This window comes from Dromaius novaehollandiae, chromosome 2 (assembly GCF_036370855.1).
Source record: "Dromaius novaehollandiae isolate bDroNov1 chromosome 2, bDroNov1.hap1, whole genome shotgun sequence".
NCBI classification, from domain to species: Eukaryota; Metazoa; Chordata; class Aves; order Casuariiformes; family Dromaiidae; genus Dromaius; species Dromaius novaehollandiae.
In genome coordinates, this window is record NC_088099.1 from 3288276 (window position 1) to 3300796 (window position 12521).

At 48.3% G+C, this 12521-nt stretch overlaps 1 protein-coding gene and 1 long non-coding RNA gene across 2 annotated transcripts in view; one reads left to right on the forward strand and one right to left on the reverse strand.

The window, feature by feature from the left end:
* Positions 1 to 1807: 1807 nt before the first annotated feature.
* On the reverse strand, positions 1808 to 8683 carry LOC112980786 (uncharacterized). Its single transcript, XR_003258510.2, has 3 exons — positions 8264 to 8683; positions 2213 to 2417; positions 1808 to 2112 (listed from the first exon to the last, which is right to left on the reverse strand). It is a non-coding gene; the product is annotated as an uncharacterized LOC112980786 (long non-coding RNA).
* Positions 8684 to 8760: 77 nt separating this feature from the next.
* Positions 8761 to 12521, forward strand: part of WNT3A (Wnt family member 3A) — a 94401-nt gene continuing 90640 nt past the window's right edge. Inside the window, exon 1 of the mRNA XM_026096114.2 lies at positions 8761 to 9357. Within this exon, the coding sequence (XP_025951899.1) occupies positions 9287 to 9357 (71 nt within the window). The 5' untranslated portion in view covers positions 8761 to 9286. The remainder of the gene's footprint in view (positions 9358 to 12521) is intronic.

Sequence of the window (12521 nt, forward strand, 5' to 3'; positions counted from 1 at the left end):
TCCTCCAGCGCCCAGTTTTCTCCCTTTGTCATTCAGGCTTTGCAAGGGAGAGCTCCTGCCTGTTTATTTATCAGCTTGCATCCCTTGTCAACACCTCACTTGGCTGAGGTTTTCACACCTTGGTGGAGTTTTATCCCCGCCCCCCCCCCCCCGTTTTTTTTTTTTTTAACTTTCTTGGCTAAATCTGTATGTTCTTTTTTTTCCTTCCTGAGAGCCAGCAGATCTTTTCTTCTCATCGCTTTTGGAAGAATGCATTTTCTGCTTTTGGAGGAATGCTTTTTCTCCTTTTGGACCAATGCATTTTCTCCAGTATCAGTGTCCTGCACAGCAAAAACAGCATCGCTCAGCCCTGTCCACCCTGTTTCCAGCGAGAGCAATTTTTGGTGTGTGAGAGAGATATCACTGCTTTATTTCATTATCACCCACCGCATGGCAAAGCTCTGAGCCAGCTCATTAGCCCCCAGGGACTGGCACCCAAAGCTAATAGATTGCATGACAACTTTGCCACTGTGATATGTAGTATAAAATTGATATAAATAACTGATGCCAAATAAGCAGATAATATAAAAATCTTACCGCTCTTGACTTTTAAAGCACCTAAAAAAGGATTTAGGGACCTCAACTAGGGCGTTATTGCAATAGTAGGCAGTAACAGGAGTACCAGTCTGGAAGATGCTCCTATGTTTTCAAATTGTACCCTACATTCTCAGTTACTGTTTCTAATATATCTTAATTACCCTTATTCTGTGCCTGAAAAGAAGACACTCCAGTCTGGGTGGTTTTTCAGACCAGAGTTTGTCAGCAGCGTAGAGAAATCTCCGTTTAAAATGCATATTGATTTGCAAGGATAAGACTGAATCCCAACATTCATATAGAGAGATAGCATCACTTGGTTTTCAAAGAGTGATATTATGACTGAATTCACAAAGAGATACAACTCTGAATCTGCTTTCAATTTTAATTTTTTCTTTTATTTTCACCTGCAGCAGGAATGTGGCTAGCCCTTTGAAATGGGGTGATTTGAATGGCATTTTAGAATGAGATTAGAAAATTCCAAATTTACTATCTCAGCAGTTCCATAAATAACTGTCCCTGCTATTGATCTTTCTGTTCCACAAACACTGGTTTTTTCGCTCTTGTTTTTCCTTAATCCAATTTATATCCCCAAATTATCATTTCTATAAAGCGGGATTGGGTGGAGCAGAGAAAAGAAATTACAATTTTAGATCAGTTCTGAATATGGATTTGGAGGGAGTCTTCCGAAACAGCTTGATTTTTGACACCTTGCTTGACTTTAAATTTCTGGATTTGGGCACCTAGCTGAAGGTAGCTGTCTAGGCTGTCTCTGCAGTTAATGAAAGAGAGGTGGGAGGTGGAAAACAAGGACCTCCAAAGGACATTTCATTCCTCCAGTCGAAGGCACATCACTTCCAAGGGCATGAGCTCCCATTCATTGCGCGCCATCAGCACGTTGGGTACATGTAGTTTCACTTTTAGATGCTGAAACTTCAGGAGATGGATGTGTCCAGAAAGGCTTGCAGGATTTGGCCCCACAAGCAGAAATACCAGACTCTGAAATGTTTCTCTCAAAGAGAATGGCTGATTTTTATTACTCTCTTAGATAAGTATCATTGTACTCAGTTATTAGCGTTTAACCCTGCTATGTCCTGTGAATAGTTATTTATATACATAATAGCAGGTTTGGGTCCTTAGAGATTATCAGCTTCCACTGCTGATTACTAGGGTTTTATCTGAGTCTGGCCTAGAGAAATTCCACACAAGCAAACACACATTACACACATAGGGCTCAGGTTATGTATACATTTATTGAATTAGAGTCAGTGTCCTTAGGGGCAAATTTACGCTGATCAGGTCCTTCAGTTCTCATTTGAGGTTATTTCCTCTGTGAACCTGTAGTACTCAGCCTGCCTGGAAAAGCAGAGCTGGTCCTTATGGGCACAAGGACGTAAGTTTGCCTTCAAACGCGCAGACCTAATTGCAAAATCTTTCTGATCACCTTGTCAAGTGCAACACCACAGAGCCCCGCCGTTCTTGGACAGTCCCTTGCCCCACCGGTCCCAGAGGCACCACGCATATCCTGGGTCTACCTTACTGTCAAAAGAAGCAGAACTGCGTTGGTGTCATTGATGAGCACACTTTCTGGCATAACAAATTGTTTTTTCCCAAGCCTCTGCAGTGAGGAAGAACCCACCTTGTCCTTCATGGCAGTCATTTGTCAGAGGATGGTCTCCACCAAGTCACTTTGCAATGAGTAGGCAAATGCTGATGGAGGCCATCTAGAAAAGTCTTCCTCGCTGTCAGTAAATGGACCTACTGAACAAAGCACTGATACCTCTTGCCAGAGGGGTTGTGAGGGGCTCTGGAGAAGATGCTTGAAGGTGACAAACTCAGTGGGGCTGAGGAGGAAGCAACAGTAAAATGAAACAAAATGTTTACCTGAAAGTAGACAGGTAACAGCTTCCTCCCCAGCATGGACAAATTTGGTGCTCACTTCTTGGCTGCTGCTGCTATTCAATAAATAAAGCGGGTATTGATGGAGACCTGGATGGGTAGGTACAGTTCCCTTCTGTCGCCATTTACAACAAGGAGAGATCTGGGTGAAGCGCCTGATATTTCTAAGCACTACCTTCACTCTCAGAAGACATTGTCACTACCTATGTACTCTTATCCAGGAGGGTTTAGCAGGGCAAGAAAGCAGAAGACAAGAGGTGCTGGGGTCTCCATTTACCCGTTTCCATCGAGTATGCAGATAAGAAAATAGCAGCACAGCTGCACAGTCCCAGAGCATTGATCCCTCCTGAGCATTGTATGGAGAAGGCAAAAAAAGGCGTAACACCCACAGTTCATCCCCCACCTTCCCAGGCAAGACCATGCTGTCCTTCAGTTCACCAGGCCTCCTTGATACCCAGCCATGAATACAGAGACAAGCCCCGTCCCCACTTTGGGCTCTGCTGACTATTCTCAGGGAGGGAAAGGAGACCACAGCCCTGGCCCTGCAGAGCCCTGCGCACTGGCTGAATTTCTGGGCCATGGCTTTTTTCTCTCCAGATTTGTTCTCCTCCTGCACCACTAGGTGGGCCAGAGTTACACCAGCCAGAGTCCTACCTCACCTGCAGGAGGGAGGCAAGGCAGGTGCCTGGCTGGTCCCTGCCAGCCAAGGGACAGCCAGCTGCGGACCAGAAGATGAAGGGAGGAAACAGAAAGAGGTATCAGAGAGAGATGAGTTTCAGCCTGAACCTTGTGGTCATTGAAGCCCTGGCAGGAGAAGTCTCCTGTCCTAAGGAAGTGACCATCTCAGGGAGAGCAGCCCAGCTGGGAAGTTACATATGCCAGTGAAGTGGCAAACACAAAGTCTCATCACACCTCAGGGGCAAAGCCAAGAGCAGAGCCCCAGTCACCAGTTCAAGGCCTGGCTTTACCACTTACTGCCTTTCTAAATTACCATATTAGTGGCCAGAGCACTCACCAAAGCCTAGCATGGAAGAAACCTGTCCAGCACAGTACCAGCAGGTATAGCGAGAGGCAAAAACAACGTTGAGAGCAGAACCCACCTCACAACGTTTTTCTTCACCCCACATGAGATGACAGAAGCTCCTGTGTATAAAACTCCAGAGGACCCAAGCATTGCCCGTGCCTGTGCACTGGCCTATGCCTGCAAAAGGTCTGGCACATTGCATTACAGCTATTTGTTTGCTCAGCCTCCTTTAAACAGAACAACCATGCTCCTCCGTACCTAATCCTTTCCATCCCCTGGGGGAGATACCAGTTCTGGATCCTTTGCACTTGGCCATCCCACATTTCTCTTATGAACACTGTGATCAGAAGACAACTTTGCCATTATCTTTTTATAGATATGCTTTGATGGGAAGCCTGAAGCAACCAAAATCCCAGTCTGCCATTGGCATAGAATAACGTGGCCAGATGGCAGCCATATCCAAAGATGTTTTAGACAGTGTCAAATATATTCCACCTCTTTGCAGGTGGAACACAGGGAGCATTAGAGATACCTCGACCTACCTGGTTGAAACTCCTGCCCTGAATGTGCTCCTGGCTTATTCATTTCTCTCAGGGCCTCTTTAGAGCCCAGAGAACAGGCAGTGGCCTGTAGGCATCTCACCTAACTCCAACCATCTGAAGATTAGCCACCAAGTCTAAAGTAGACACCTAAAAGAGAGAAATGCAACTCCAGAAGCAATTCACCCCACTTACTGTAGACAACCATCTTCAGGTGGGCCGAGTTGCTCACGTCTCTATTGCGCCATTGACCACAGAGGGAGCCAAGGTTTCATAACTAGGATTTAGGCAGCTAGAGTCAGGGCAGGTGAAACCCATGCTTTTAGTATATTTGGTACATTTCTAAAACCTTCTTCACCTCGAATATTAACTGGACCAACCTCTACTTCCAGGTGGCAGTGACCTTGAATTTCTACAGTAAAACCAGCTGGTCACAGAGAAGAAAAGACACCAGTCCAGCAGTAAGATCCATCCTTTCCCCAGTTCTGCTACAGAATCACATCAAGAGCTAGTTGTTACCCATCTTCTGCTTCATTCTCCACATCTATAAATCACAGAGATCAATATTTACCTGTCTAATCACTATTTATACTGCTGTAACACCCAGTCAGGATGCATGGATGACCTGGATAAGGGAAGAACTCAGTCCTTAGGGACCTTAAAAGCCAGAGAGGTGGAATGGCGTGCCACAAGTCAACAGGCCCATGGGAAAGCCAGGGATGTGCATCCAGGATCTCACCAGTAGTGTGAGCTTTTCTGACCATCAGTGAGGAGGGGAGGTTTAGTTCTCACAATGTGTTTTGGAATCTGGGCTGGGAAGTGCAAGGGAAGGAAGTGGTTGAACAGTTTGGTTCCCAATCTCAATCACAGTGAACAGTATGGGTTTGAGACAAAGCAACTTCTAAATGCTATTGGGGTTCCTCAGCAGAGATGGCTTTAGGGTAGGTGGAACACACAGCTGCCTGGTGGGCATTTGCTGGTCTTCCCACTAGCACAAAGTGCTGGACTGGGGGCTTCTTGTCATGGAATGAAAAATAGGCAGCAGCTTCTTCATGCTGCCATGGTGGCTGTATCCAACCATGGAGACCACTATGTCCAGAGAGGCATATTTGGAGCAGCCAGTGAGTAAATTTTCGAACAGGGAAGGTTCATCGTCATCCAGCAAGAACTGTTGCCAAGGGTCATTGCCAAAAGGAGATAATGAATTAAATTTCCCTAGTGGAATTTCAAATATTAAAGGGGGAAGGGGCAGAACTACGCTTTTGTCCTCCCCCCAAAAATAAGCAAAGGCTTCTGCCCTGAGGGGAGCTTTCCTTGGCTCTGTTTGTTGTCAGTGATGATGGTCTCTCCCATCGTGCTGCCATATCAAATGTTCTCCATGTAGGGAAGAGGGGGAAGACGAGCAAGAGAAGTGACACACGGAATATTTGAGATGTGTGACAGACTGTGCTGCACCTGTCTGCTCGCCTTCCTGTCTGTCTGGATCTCTCCAACCTTCTCTTCTTACCCCTAATTTCTTTACATAGAGTTCTCCGGGGTGGAAGCGCCCTGGACATGTCATTTTTTGAATATGGAGGAGCACAGCTGTTCCCTCTTGTGACTAACCGCACAGTGAAGCAGTCATGTTTCTAAATCCAGCTCTCTTCGCTCACTCAAGTGGGCCCTGAAGATGCCAGCTGGGCTATCCCCATGAGTAAGCAAGAGAGGACCAGCTTGCAATGTCTTAGTAAGGCACTCCGACCCCATGACTACGAGGCCTGCTCCGTGTCCTCTCCGTCCCCTTTCCCATACCAGCTTGACAACTGAAGCTACCCGTGTCCTTTCGCAGCAGGCTCAGAGGGCTGAGGAGCCTGTCCTCACAGCTGCAAGTGTGGGCAAGAGTTTATTCTCCCTTTGACAGTCAGGACCTTCAGCGCCCAGAGAGGTCACGAACGAAAACTGGAGGTTGCTTTGCTAGCGTAAGGCTGGGCATGGTGGAAAGCCTGTGCAAGACAGCGCGTGGGTCCACCAGAACTGAGATTTGCTTTCTACCAGCCAAGGATCCACAACTCTGGAAGCTGGACTTTTCTCAAAACTTCTATCTGGATGTTGTTGGAGGGAAAAAAAAAAAAAAAAAAAAGAGCAATGCCAAGGGCAAAGAAGCCAAGGAGATGTTGAGCTCAGCCCATGAAGGGCCATATCCTGCCCATTGCAAAGGATATTTCTGCATGCGTGCATGAAAGCTTGGGAGAGCTGAGGAAGGGACGAGCCCTGTGGAAACCAGTGGACCAGCATGGATGAACTTACCCAGGTTTTGATATCAGGCCCTAAACCCAGCTGTCAGGAGAAAACACTGCTGATTTGACCAGCCGAATACAAACAGTCCCACATCCATAACGCCCGTGGAAGCCTTTTTATTGACTCTAATGGACTGCAAAATCTGGCGCTTGAGAGGCTCCGGTTCAAAGGTAACGTTGCTAATAGATAACTAATCTACAGTAGCGTTCATAACTCTGCACATGTCTGCTATACACCCAACGACCTTTTTGTCAGCGTAATTAAAAGCAGTCGGCGTCAGAATAAGCAGTGATGCTGCCTGCTGGAGAAATCAGTACGATCCCGCTTGTGCGTGTGTGTGTGTGCGCCTATGTCAAAGTGGATTATCTCCGTCCTCCCCAAATCGCAGCTGCACAGCTAAGAGGAAAAGGGAGAGTGGCTGAATTTGTACCTCCAGGTGAAGCTGCCTGGTGCTTCCTGCGGGGAGGGGCAGGGGCTCTGGGGGACGTTTAAACCTCTGCCCCGAGACAAAAGGATGGAAGATGAGCCGGACCCTGGGGAGGGATGTGTGTCCGGCCCCTTCCTCCCCCTCCGCCTCCGGTCGGCGCGGCCCCGGGACCCCGGCGCTGGCGTGTCGGGGACTGTGTGCGCGTGTGTTCCCGTCCGCCGTGTGAGCAATTGCACTTGAAAAGCGAGAAGAAATCCCCTCCTTTTGAAAGTCTCGGCGTTTGGTTCTTTCCAGTAATGCTATAATTGGATGGGATTTTCTCTAATACGGAGGGAAAGTCCTTAAGATGATTTTTCACACACCGCCGCCACCTCCCTCCTCTTCTCTCCCCTCGTCCTACCTTACGTGAAACTCTCCGGCCCCTTTGGCTCCCCGGGGGAGAGGAGCCGGTAAAGGGGGGTGGCATTAATGCACTGGATGCGATTGCAGCACCGACACCGCGGGGACTCGCTCGGAGAGCCAGAGGAGCATCGGTCCCTTCCCGGGAAGCAGCGAGCAGCCGCTCGGATCGACTCGAGCTTGGCTGCACGGGGCGATTGCATCTCGGAGCCCTTGCCAGCGCTCGCGTTTGCAACCACTTGTCATCCCAACCCTAAAGAAAATAATCAGGCCGCGACCCCTGCCAAATTCCCAGTGATTTAAATATCCCCGAATGAACTGCATTTCTAGTATAATTTCACTCGAATGGATCTATCTCTCCATCTAGCTAAGCACAAACACATCTCTCGCTACATGCATATGCATATGAAGCTGTGTGGGGATGTGTAAATAGAAATATTCCCTACTCAGGGAAAATAGGCAATTCATAATGAGAAAGAAACGCATTTTGATTTGAATTAATGCAAAGGTTACAAGCTTTCCTCCAACAAAAATCATTAAAAATTGTACTTCTCTTTGTCCCACGGGAGCCACAGAAATTTTCCCATTCAAAGACAAAATAAAAGAAAGTAAATAAATAATGAATAAACAAAATAAATCGCATCCAGTTCTCTCTTTGCTTAAAAAAAAAAAAAAAAGGCCATCAAAAAGCAGCAAAAATCCAACAGGCAGCTGCCACAACAACAAAAAATGATGGGAAAGATAGTCGTCACTATTATTCCAGGGAGAAAATATCTCTTAGCTAGTCCGGTGCCTCCGACCCCTCGTTTTCTCCTCTCCGGACCCCTTCCAAGCTCCCCAGGGCAAGGGGAAAGGCTGTCAGCTGGGTGACACTTGCCCACAAATAGAGCAAGCTTTAAACAATATGTTGCAGAGGAGCAGCAAATCCAACTGTTCACCCAGGCTCAAGGAGCTACATCTTTATAATAATCCTAATTATGATTGCTTTTAGGACTTCCGCCCCGCAGAAAACCCGCAGTTCTTGGAAGCACGCGATCCAGCCCGGCTCACCCCCCACCACCGCCACTGAAAGGAGAGAAATTGTTGCAATATGTAGAGAGAGAAATTAAAGAAGAGATCAATTACTAGTGCCCTGTGGGGTGGATCTGGTGGATGAAGTCGTTTGCAGCGGTGCGGTCGCAAACGCCGGGCTGTGACTCCTGCAAATTGTGATGAGCTGGATGAGCCTTATTGAAATTTGCCTGGAAGAGGTTGATTTCTTTGCAGATGTCTTCGCTGGAGCTCTTGGATATCTGGCTGGTCGGACTGGTGGGGAGCGGGTGTGCACGGCCGTGTGTGTGTGCGCGGCTGTGCGTGCGTGTGTGTGCAAATCCTTTTTTTATTTTTAATGAAAAAAGGAGGAAAAAAAGAAAGACTCAACAGAAAGTTTCTAGAAAGTTAGTTCGAATGCATCCCGGCCGTCACCGCGAGGAAAAGGGGATTTTAGAAGAAGACAGAATGGCGAAAAGGAGCAGGTTGACAAAATAATAATTTTAAAAAAACCTTCACACTTTTTTTTTTTTTTTTTTTTTTTTTTTTTGCATTTTAGTAGCTTCGACCCAGGGAGTGAAATCCGGGCAGGTTGTTATAGCTACCCAAATCCACAGGGGTCCCCCCTGTCTATTTAAACCCCCTAAATCTTCCTTCCCCTTTTTAAAACTACATTTTATCCCTTGGCTTGTGGGCCAACGTGCCCCCTAATGAGTATTAAAACACTATCTCCTTGCAATTAGCTCATTCCTGACTTCGCGCTCCTGATTGACAGAACAAGCCAAAGCATCAGAATTCTCCCTTTGGCAATAAGTGCTGATTGGGTCCTTTTTAAGAGAGCTACTTCAAACTTTTTTTTTTTTTTTTTTTAATATTTGCCTTCAGTGTCTTGGCTGAGAGAAGAGTTTTTTACCTCTCTGAGATTTTTTTTTTCCTTGAGAGTAGTAGAGGAAGCAAGAGAGGATTTACCTGGTCGGGTTGAGTTCACTTCATTTGACTTTTTTTTTTTTAAATTATTGTTATTATTATTATTAAAATAATCATCCTGCCTCAGAAGAAAGGAAGGTTTTGGCAACTCTGGTTAAAAAAAAAAAAAAAAAGAAAGACAACTTTTCATCAATGGCCTCTTTTGGATATTTCCTGTTTCTTTGTGGGTTGAGTCAGGCTCTGTCAAGTTACCCAATCTGGTGGTAAGTTTTATTCTTCTTCGTATTTTTTTCCCCTCTCATTTTCATTTATTTTTCCCCTCCTCTGTTTTCTCTGCAACCCCTGCGCTTAAGATGATTTGAAATTCTCCTTTCGTTGCCACTCAGCTAAAGAGGTGGGATGGTGCCAGCGCCAGCAAGTTCTTAGAACCTGCATTTCACCTCTTTTATTTATGCATTCACTTTGTTTATTTTGACTGGGTTATACCTGCGCTCTCCTTCTCCTACTGTAAAGCAGAGCGAGCGAGCGCGATCGGAAAGTTATTTATTTATTTTTTTTTTTTAAGTGCTTTGATCCTCTCCTGGGAAGAACAAAAGGCGCTGCCTGAATTAAAGAGATAATGATACAAGTTGACATGAGCATTTCAAGGTGATTTCGAGCTAGTCAGGTGGAAGGAAGCGGGGGGGGGGAGAGAAAAAGGGTGAAAACGTTTTTTTTTTTTTTCCCCCTTCGCTTTAAGGAATATTATTTTAAAAAGAAAAAAAAAAGGAGAAAAAGGAGGTGAGACGAGACGGAGCAAGCCGGGCGCGTTATGTAAAGGCAGGGCGGGGAGCGGCGCAGCGCAGGGGCCGCGGCAGCGCGGAGCGGCCGCGCAGGGCGGCGGGGACCCGCGCACCCCCCCCCCCCCCGCCGCACCCCCCCCCCCGGCCGGGACCAGCGCGCTTTCCGCCGGGGCTGCGCTGCTTTCCGCGCTGCACCCTACGCCTTTAAGAGCCCTTTCGCTCTCCCCCACCAAAAGCCAATGGTGCTGGGGAAGGCATGTAACTGCAAGACCTGCCCTAATTACCGCGGGGAGGTAATTGGGCTGCGGGACGGCTCCTGCTCTGCGAGCGGCTCCCCGGCGCGGGCCGGTGCGCAGGAGCCGCGGGCAGCGCAGCGCAGCCCCAGCCGGGCGCCGCGGGGCGCAGCGCGGTGCCGCCCGCACCGACGGCTCCGGGCCCGGCTCTGGGTGCGCAGCGCCTTCGCCCCCCCCCCCCCCGGGCGCTGCAGACCCAGGTCGCCGCCGTAAAACCCTCATGCAAAAAAAAAAAAAAAAAAAAAAATCCTCCTCCTCCTCCTCCTCATCTTCATCATCTTAAGCAAAAGGTGCTTCGAGTATCTGTGGCGCTGCGGCTGGCGAGCGCGGCCGGGCGGTGGGTTGCGGGTGTGCGGAGGTGAGTGAGGGTGCTGAAGGCAGGTTCTTCAGCTATGCCAGGTATGTCTGGAAGCAGGGAATGCGCTGGGATGGGGGAGAGGTAATAAAATGCAAATGGGTTCTTGGGAAGACAGGCAGAAGGAGCACCTGGACGGGGAGTCATTAAAAAGCAATCTTTTATTCACAGCCCCGATCTAACTTATAATTAGGAACTCCGGCTGCATTCCTGATTGGAGAAGGAAACGCATTCCACCGATGCCGACATAAATATTCCCTTGTCACCGGCGGAGGGGCGAGCGGGGCTGCCCAGCCACCCGCGGCCGAAAGCCGGCCGGCACCTGGAGACCCCCGGTCCCGCTCCGGAGGGTCCCGGGGGGAGAGGCAGGGAGAGGAGGTGGTGGCAGGGGGACCCGAGCGGTGGCGGGGGCTCTCCGCCGGTCCTGGGCATCAGGTGTGCGCAGGGGCACTGCAGGGCGACTTGCTTTTCCGTGTCTTTCCCCAGCTTTCTGCCAAGCAGCGGTTTGGACATTTCTCTTGGAAAAAGCACGAGCCCCCTTAGGCCATGGAAATGCAAGAGAGGTTTTGACTGGGCTGGGGGAGACGCCGGGTGCTGCTACATCCCCCCTCGCCCCCCCGCACACACCCCTTTCCCTCTTTATTTATCCTCCGGCAAGATATAAACTCACTGCCACCCCCCACAGCAAGGGAGACCCGGGACTGGGGTCCCGCAGCCCCACCGAGCGCGTTGCAAAATCCAAAAATCCGGAGTGCATTTTCCATTTTTCCTAGGCAAGACCACACTCCGGAAGGAGACCCTGCTTGCAAACTAATTTAGCAAACTGATTGCACTACTTTATTTTATATTAGTTACTTCTTTCTTTTTTTTTTTGTTTTGACGGGACTGAAGAGAGGGCCAGAAATTTATTTAGTCCGCTAGTGCCGGCGACAAACATATCATTTCAACCGCCGCTGTTTAAAACCTCGCTGCTACGTTAGCTGGTAGCTGCTTAGCCGCTTACAGCAGAAAATCTGTGATTAACCTTCCCCAAACTGTGTCGTTCCCAACCCCCCCCCAATTAATAGTTTCTAATTAAAATGTGAGCCCATCCTAATGCATGCAGAGCTGCAGATACTTGCCTTGCTTTCAAGACAGTTTGATCACCCAGAAAAAGCAGTGGCTGAGAAAAGTTAGGGTTTGGTTATTTTTTCCCCAAAAAGAGAGAAATCGGGGGAAACAGGTACTGTGTATTTGGGGAAGGGGGCAAGCGGGCACGCATCTGTTACTGTAATTTCTGTCTGCCTCTAAATAGAGCTCTTTTCTTGTCCGAGCGAGCTATTTTGGTTGTTATTCCCACCACAGCGTGGGGGCACCTGCTCAAAACTGGGACACGCATTCGCGCTGCGGTGCTGGGCGGCCGCGGCGCAGACACAGATGCGTGGCCGGTAATAAAAAGCTCGGGGAAGAAAAAGGGAAAAGATCCCACAGGGCAGCTATGTGTGTCCGAATGCTTAGCACCGAGCAGCAATAACGGGGAAAAAAGTTCTTGAAAAAGCTTCTCCAAAGAAAGAAAATCCCTAGGTCATGTATTTATAGAAAGGGACAAAATAGGCTTTAAAAATAGCTATTTAAAAATAATAAGCGGAGAGGGCACCGGTAGCCATTGGGGCTGAGGTGACAAGTTTCTGAGGACATGCTGGTGTGATTTATTGTGGTTTAATAACCCCACGGGACCTTGTCCAGCGCAGCTCTGTGCTGTTTGACCTAAAGGAGCCGCTGGCAGCAGCAGTAGGTCGTTAAACACCCGGGGCTTCAGCCGCCAAAGACTAGCAGCAAAAAATTTGGGATTTGGGTTTTTTTTTTGAATATTAGTGACTTTTTTTTTTTTTTTAAGAAGAGACTGGGTGAGGGGAGAGTTAGGAAACTCCAGAAGGACTGACAATTTTGCGAGCGGAGAGGGTTAGGTTTAAGCAGCCCCCTGTCCAACTGGGGTTTTTGGCCCAGGCGATGTCGTA